Here is an 8,183-nt window from a genome sequence, read left to right on the forward strand (position 1 = left end):
TGTGATTCCACTCAATAATAGTTTATCCTTTATACTATTCTCTTAGTTAATGACTAAAACACCATTGCCTGAGGGGCTGGCCCGATCAGTGGAAGATCGGATAGATGTGTAAATGAGGCTTCCACTGATCTTCCACCGAATGTAACGGCAGCCAATGGGGAGAACCCCTCCCCCCCACCAAAGAACATCCCTTCATTTAACTTGAAACTACTTATTGATTATGAACAATGTGTGAAGTAACCATGTGGAGATCGAGGTGTTAGAATTTACAGTGATCAGCTTTGTTCTGTTAATGAGCTAATTAAGGCAGTTGCAAACAAAAGCAAAAATCTTGAATACAATCAAGACCAGCAAATTGTAAGTATTCTAGTATTCTTTTCTTTATTGAGTTAATGTACATAAATTGCATCCAAAGCCAAAATAATAATTAGTATAAACACCAAGTACCACTAATTTGAAGGGAATAAGGCAATCAGATTTATCCTTCCAGATAGATAACCAATTAACATCCAACCTCCAATCACATTAACATGGTAATAATAAATATAATTAAAAACCTTAAAATATTTTACATATACAATGTTACTTCACATAGCATTGGCAGATAAAATGGCAGAAATGGATAGGGGAATTGTATTAAGGTCAATTCCGTCAAATACTATTAGTTCACCAGTAACACAGAGAAACAGCTCGCATCAGATTTTTTCAGTCTCAGTCTGGTTACTATTCCCCCATCCATCTGATAACATACAGAACTCCTGCTGATTATCATAAAATGATAGTCGACTATAAGATTTTGTTCCATGTTGCACTTCTGAATTACATTTTTTACTGCAGCAGACATGGCTTTCAACATCAGTGCCAACACATGTAAATGAATCACAGTCTGCAGTAAGTGTGGCTGCAGGACTTTGGAAGCTACCACCTCTTCGATTCCCTGGGTTTTGATATCTTGGTATGAATGAATGTAATGATGCATTAACTAAAATGTAAAGATGCAAATTATATGTGAAGAAGTTTTGTAATATTTATTCAGTGGGAACCCAATTATATCTATATGCAACATTACACATGAGCGTCACATCAACCCTGATCTGTATTCTCTATCTTTAGATCCAGGGAAGGAATGGGTTTAAAATAACCAAATGTACACAGAGAAACACAAACTGGACTAGCCTCAGTCCAAAGGTCTCTGCCTCTGTGCATCCCCTTTACTGTCTCTCTCAAATGAAAATCTATTCCTTTAACATAAAAACTGTTCTTCTTTCCTTCCTTTTCTTTCTCCATTAGAACTGTCACTGTTTAAATATCGCCCTTTATCTGTCGTATTGTCTTTATTTTTCTTGCTTTTCTGTTGTCTCACTTCTTTCTTCCCCCATTTTCTTTCACATACACTATTCATCTTGCTATTTCCCCCCATCATCATGTTTTCAGCCTTTTATCTAGCTTGCCTTCTGTTTTGCTGTCGCAGCAATATTCCAACTCTTTCAAGGCATTGAACCAGCTCCCAAATGCCGGAACATGCCGTTTGTTACCACTATTGTGATATGACAAGCTACAGCTGCTGGGCTTTGACAATACTATTTACACAGATTGTAAACTTTACTTCTGCATTAACTATGTTAGAAATGACTGAGGACCACCTTAACTAAATTATTATCTTGTAAAACCTACACTAAGGTAAGTTTTTAAACACAAGTTAATTGAAACAATTACAGGCACAGTGATACAGACAGACCAGACAAAAATATTTTTTTAATAAAACTCCACACCTGATGATTTTTTTCAACTAATCCTTTGGGGCCTGTTCATCGTGTATTACATCATGATGGGCTACTGGGAATTGGGAAAAAAGTTTGTTACCACTACTTAGTAACATCAAAACACATGGTTATTTCAGAATAACCATTAATGATGCACGGAATCCATTGTAAATGTGATATAAAGGTCTAATTATATCGAACATGGTTCATAAATTTTGGCCAGGTTAGTGGTACAGTACACTGAGGTACCAATGTCCTTGATCATGGAGTGGTAGGACACAGGTTTGTACTTGAAGTCCATACTCAGTGCATTGCTTCTCTCAGGCACTCATTAGAAAGCATTTCCCCACAAGGAGAGAGAATAATCAGAGTGTGCGTGTTACTACAGTGCAAGCTTGGAGCAGATTGTCTGTCATTTAGCTGGGGAATTGTGTGTGACGTCAGATAGCTAAAGACAGGAATAAAAAATACTTAAACTTGGGAGTTGAAAGGAAGAAAGTATGACATATTTGAACTAATATTTCTCTATTAATCTTTCCTGTCATTGTTAAAGGCAAGTGTTGAAAAATGCAATAATTTTTCAACAAGTTGCTTGAGTATCCCTCAGCTAGGCAGGGGAAAGATGGCCAGGATTCCTGCTCCTGTTTACTATCCAGTGACTCCTGCTGGAAATTCTGCTTGAATGGACATTGGGTGAGAACAGGATTGGGCTCGCTGTGATGCCCCAACCCCCAGTTGAATAGCCTGCTGACACTCAATGTACAAGCCCACACTTGAAGAACGGCTGCTTGGCCAAAATACCAGAGGGCTTCCAGCGCCCATGGAACGATAGTTCAGTTTGAGTCACCACCTCCAGGAGAAGAGGGGGAAAAGGGAAGAAAGCTGAAAAATGAATGGAGGCACTTGTCAGCTGTGCCCAAGTTTAAACAAATATATAAACTAAGGTGACAATCAAAATTATAAAGACAATACCTATTAATTGATATGCATGTAGGGATAATGACTGAGTCTGCTCAAGCTAAAAGTAATTTATTAATTTGAATGTCCAATTGCATGGCTTATGCTTTCTATAAATAACACTGGAAACACCCCAAAGCTAAACACAAAGCTCTGATGCTTGCAATCACCATTTAATATTTGCACATGCACACCACAATTAATGCTAGGGAAAAGACATGAAAAGTACACCAAAGAATATTAAACTAAATCGCACTATTTTACACGTACAGTGACACTTCTAATTCAGTTTGAAAACTAACTAAAGCTACAAATGTGAATATGTAGGATACACACATCAAAAACATGCTCATTTTAGCTAAATACTTGTATTAAAAAGAGTATTTGTAAAATACCCCAAATAAAACACGTACTTGAATTGTTTTGATTTTATGTTTGTGCAGCTATAGGGTTTTGAAAGATATTTACATTGTAGAAATATATTTCTAAACCACACAGCAATACGATTACAGAGTATATAACATCTTCCCTGTGGGATGGAATATGGTGAATGTCCATGGATTTTTATAGAACAATGTTATTGTCTAATGCCACATTTATATGCCCAATACTTAACATCTGATCATTTCACTTCTCATTCTGAGTCCTGAGCAGTGATTACTCTGTTTCAATTACCATACTGACAACAGGCAAACAAGGTTTTTTTAATATCCTCTTGCAACTACATGGCATGTGACAACAAAGTAATCCTTATAACGCTATGTAATGGTAGCTGAGAGGCTGACAAGAATTAATGCTGCACTACTTAACAGCCCTTTTCAAAAAGATACAAATACAAAATTAAATGATGCTGTCCTTCTTCAAAGGTCCACTCTTAAAAATAAAAAGCTTCCCCCATTTTAGTAATTGTTTTCAGATAGTAAACTTCCTGTCAATCCTTCCCAATTCCACTGGACCCACTTCTACAACTATCAGGAAAAAAAATATGCAGAAGACTGATCCACGGTCATCTGAGGTCCAGTTCAGCCTGCTAGCAGGGTGTGCATGAGAGGATTGACACCTCGTACATGAGTGTGACGCTTCATCAAAAAAATGGCCAAATTTAAAAAAAATTCTCAATAATTAAACCAGGCAAATTTGATTTGATGTACAAGAACATTTTATGGATGTATTAACATCACAATTGCGACATTAGCACTTTCTACCGCTATTAAGTAACGCAGCTTTAAGTCTGTGTTTAACTGAACTCAGGACTCTGCTTCACCTCTGCCACTGCAGGTACTGCCTCTTCACTTTTTGTTTCCATTGTTACTACAACCGTTTCTGTATTGGCAACATTTGTAACCATCGCAGGGAGACTATCCGGATTATCTTCACCAACTTCAGCAGCTCCAGGTGCATCAACTTCCGTTGCTACTTCTGTACCCATGACCTCGCCTTTGGAACTTTCTCCTACACCTTTGACAGCAACTTCTTGTCCTTCCGCCCCACTTCTTTCATTTTTCTTTTTTATATTCATATGAAATGGTTTCGAATCGACTATGGACTTTTTGATCCTCTCTCCTGAAATCCTTATCTTCTCTCTCCGGTCTAGAGGGACGATCGTGGTACTGAGCCGATTCATCCGCTTCCCAAAGTTTTGCCTGGTTTTCTGCAAGTTTTCTTTTGTAAAAGCTTTTCTGATACTATCCACCCGCTTCATGCCCGATTTCTTCAGGCGTGTAGCTGCAGTTTCTTCGTCATAAACAAATTCTTCATCAGAAGAGAGGTCTGGTGGTGGCATGGCTGCTGTCGCGGTGTGTTCATCTTCAGCCGCAGCCACATTCCCCTCATTAGGAAGTTTTTTATAGATTACGGAGGAAGGCATTTCATTTTCTTCCTGTGAAAGTACAAAATGCAGTTTTTATTCTGGATTTCAACCATGGTTTTTTAATATGAAGACTGCAAGTTATTTTGTTTTTAGGCAGCTAATATTTTCTCTTCAACTGTAAACATACACACAAATGAACTCGTGACACATCTATATGAATTAATTTTCTATCAGCTCGTCATTGGAAACAGTAAATCCCTTTTAAGTGACTCCATGATAACATCACTACACTGTCAGTCTCTTTTGAGCTGTCAGTTATAACACAATTAATTTTCCTCAGAAAATTTATGTTGTAATCAACTTTTTGTTTTGCAAGCTAGAATAATTCTCAAGGGTCTTGAAATTACACTGTGGGATGTTAGCATGCCAATACTGAAATTGCTCTCTCCGCTGTTTTAGACATATTAATGCCACCGCTAAATAGCAGAGAGAGGAATCTCTCATTAAGTGTTTATACACTGGTATCCCACGGTTTAATTTCAGGGCTCAAATGATTACTGAACAAGTGACTGAACATTGCTTCAGTTACCAAAGCATTCTTGGATTATGTTTAAAAATGGAACAAATGGTAGTACGGTCTGAAAATTTTTGTATCCCTTTGGCGTAGATACATACTACGCCAAATAAATTAGACACCAAGTAAATTGTTTTTATCCCACATGTGCATTTTTAATAAGTGTACTGAAATGTGATCAGCCATGATCTTATCAAATGGCGGAGCGGGCTCAAGAGGCTGAATGGCCTACTCCTGTTCCTATGAGGACCCCCACAATGGCTCCGCAACTTTATCCAATAAGTAGTTGAGCCTCATAGATGAATAAGATCCCATGTTCGATCACTAGTTTGTGCTGAGTTAGTTGAGCTGAGGTCATTAAATTTGGTCTCTGCCCTGGGTTACAGAAGGGAAAAATTAGGGATGCCCACTGCATCTGATTCTAAGCCAGTGACCCCTGCTGGAGTTACACATGAATGGATATCAGATGAGGGCAGGATCAGACTCGTGCATGATGTCCTCTCCCGTCACCTTCGCAGTCAAACAGCCTGCCGACACTCATTGGCAAAGCTGACACATGAATAATGGCCATTTGGGTGAGGTACTAGAGATCAACTGGTACACATGGAATGATACTTTAGCAAAGAATCAATGCTTTCATATGAAGGGAAACATATTATATTAATAACTTTTGAAAAAAAGTATTGCGTTACTTAAATGGAGTTGGAACAAGAAGACTGTAATCATTCCCTCATTCTGTTATGAGATGTAATATAGGTCTTCAATTGTCTGCTGTCAAAACAGGCAGGCGATAAATGATACTAAAACTGAGGTGACTGCTGGAGTCTTCTGTTCCTGCAACATTCTGGTATCCATTTGAAAGGTGACAGTACAAGATATAATACATGCGAACATTCATCTCATCAGATTATCTATAAAGATGTTAAAATAACTCCCAAAGAAATTCTGTCTGCAGTATGTTCCATTGTCACTAATGAAGTTGCAACAGTGTATGAAATCTAATGGCATGCAACATTGTAAAGCTTCTAAATATATTTCCAGGTCTTCATCTATTCATAAACCCCACTGACTGTCTTTTTCAAAAATAAACCAGTGATGTGAGTCGGAAGGCCAAACACGCAGTATCTTTCCTTGCATATTATTTTTCATGTGGGCAGCATGTTCCACAGCCATTAATCTGCAATGCAGATGGCACGAGGCCTGCTGAAGTATTAATACTACCCAATACTGTCGTATGAATTTTACATCTGTTACTCAACTCCAGAATTATTTGTTGTTTCACTAATTTTGTTTAAAGAGCAACTATTGTACTCCAGAGCATTGACACGCAGAAGGGGAAAAAAGATTTGCTTGGGGATTCTACAGATTATAAAACATTTAACAGGTGTCCTGTCTTAAAAAAATATGCTATAGACTGAATACATTAACAATTACCCTGCTGGATAAACTTGAACTTAGAATAGTTAGCTCAGTAGCTGTTGTGACTAGTTCTATATTTCATACTTTGAAGTACAGAATCTTAACGGAGGTTCCTTCAAACTAAAATCAGCTAAAGTGACAATTTGAAATGGAACTTACCTGGAATATGACCACACGGAATTTGTTCCTTTTGAGCAGCTCCCGGTGGTTTCCTTCAACCTTTTTGACCTGAGCGTTCGTTTTATCCAGTCGCTGTCTCACATCTTTAACATTAGCGTTGATCTTTTGGGTTTTCTCTAGCAACTTTGTGACTGTGGTATCTGTAGTCAAGTGAGCCTTATTAAGCTTTGCAACATCGATTTGTATCTCTTTAACAGTGTTTTCTATTTCCAGTTGCTGTTGCTCCATTTTCCGCTGAGTTTCATTAACACTGTCAACAATCCCGGCCACTTTCTCCAGGAGAGTTAAAACTGTTAATGGGTTAAGTGGAGTGGCCTCCCCTTCACCTGTAGCAGCGGTGGCTATGTCAAAAGCAAGGTTGCTAGAATCTGAATATACTTGTTCCTCAGCCATGCTGCCGGTGGTTCAGAAAGCTCTTCTCCTATGTCTAATTTAAAACATGAACTTTGTGTGAGTGGAGGCTAGAGGGGCCACAACCAATGCTGTGTTCCACACTGTGCTGGCAGTGAGACATCAACCAGCCATTCTCACAGATGATCCAAGACTAAAAGGGCAGTGTGTGACTCCACCTACCTCTGGAAGCCGCCCATGTTTTACGGCTGTCATGCATCCATCTTGAATTATTTGAATACTTGGGTGCATGAAGACGGATTCTAACCCTGAGTGTGGAAAATGCCTTTGACTCTCACACTGGTGATCGAACAGCTGTCCTCCTTCAGTAAAATCTGAAATCTCATCTTACAGCTCTTTTAACTGCAGTACATAGCTGCCTTTTTATTTTGGTCATCACTATAAGTTTATAGAACAAGGTGTTGTTAGGCAAAGTTTTAACAAACACAGATATACACACATCAGAAATCAAAACTGTTATTTTAATAATGCACAAACATGCTTTTTCTGTATTGCGTTTTTTAACAATTTTCATGGTTTTTATCTGAATTTTTATCAGTTTGCAAATGTAGTTAAAATATTAAAGAAAATAACGTTGCCATATCTTTACAGGGTTAGAGCCAAGTTGGGGGAACAATGGGGAAAATATCCCCACATCGCCAGAGTGTTACATGATAAAGATTTGCTAAACCACTCTAAAGTAACTCTCTGCCCACTGTTGCTTATCATTCCCAATATCCCTGGTTCAACCCTTTCTTTAAAAACCTAATGAAAGTGATGACATATAGAATTACTGATGGTTTATATGAGCAAATGAATAAAAATAATTAGGATCCCTGCATGTTTCTCTTTGTCTAATACCCATTATATCCTCTTCCATTGGCCCACCTAGCTGCAATTCAATCTATTGACAATCACTACAAATTTACAGCCTATCCTCTTTAGGATTTGTTAGTTTTGGCACAGGGTGCACTAGAAATGATCTGAATTGCAGATTAGTTTGGGGGAAAAAACTGCAGAGTAAATAGAATTTATAATTAAGTGGAGAAAATATGGCAGTGTGGGAAAGCAAGTTATGGAACTTTTCTGC

At 38.1% G+C, this 8,183-nt stretch overlaps 1 protein-coding gene across 1 annotated transcript; it reads right to left on the bottom strand.

Moving 5' to 3' along the window:
• Positions 1-355: 355 nt before the first annotated feature.
• On the bottom strand, positions 356-7,408 carry LOC137342359 (caveolae-associated protein 4-like). Its single transcript, XM_068006296.1, has 2 exons — positions 6,683-7,408; positions 356-4,599 (listed from the first exon to the last, which is right to left on the bottom strand). Exons 1-2 carry the CDS (start codon positions 7,094-7,096, stop codon positions 3,958-3,960), a joined length of 1,056 nt encoding a protein of 351 aa, XP_067862397.1. The 5' UTR covers positions 7,097-7,408; the 3' UTR covers positions 356-3,957.
• Between the last annotated feature and the right edge of the window lie 775 nt (positions 7,409-8,183).

Source organism: Heptranchias perlo, chromosome 2, assembly GCF_035084215.1.
Source record: "Heptranchias perlo isolate sHepPer1 chromosome 2, sHepPer1.hap1, whole genome shotgun sequence".
Taxonomy (NCBI): Eukaryota; Metazoa; Chordata; class Chondrichthyes; order Hexanchiformes; family Hexanchidae; genus Heptranchias; species Heptranchias perlo.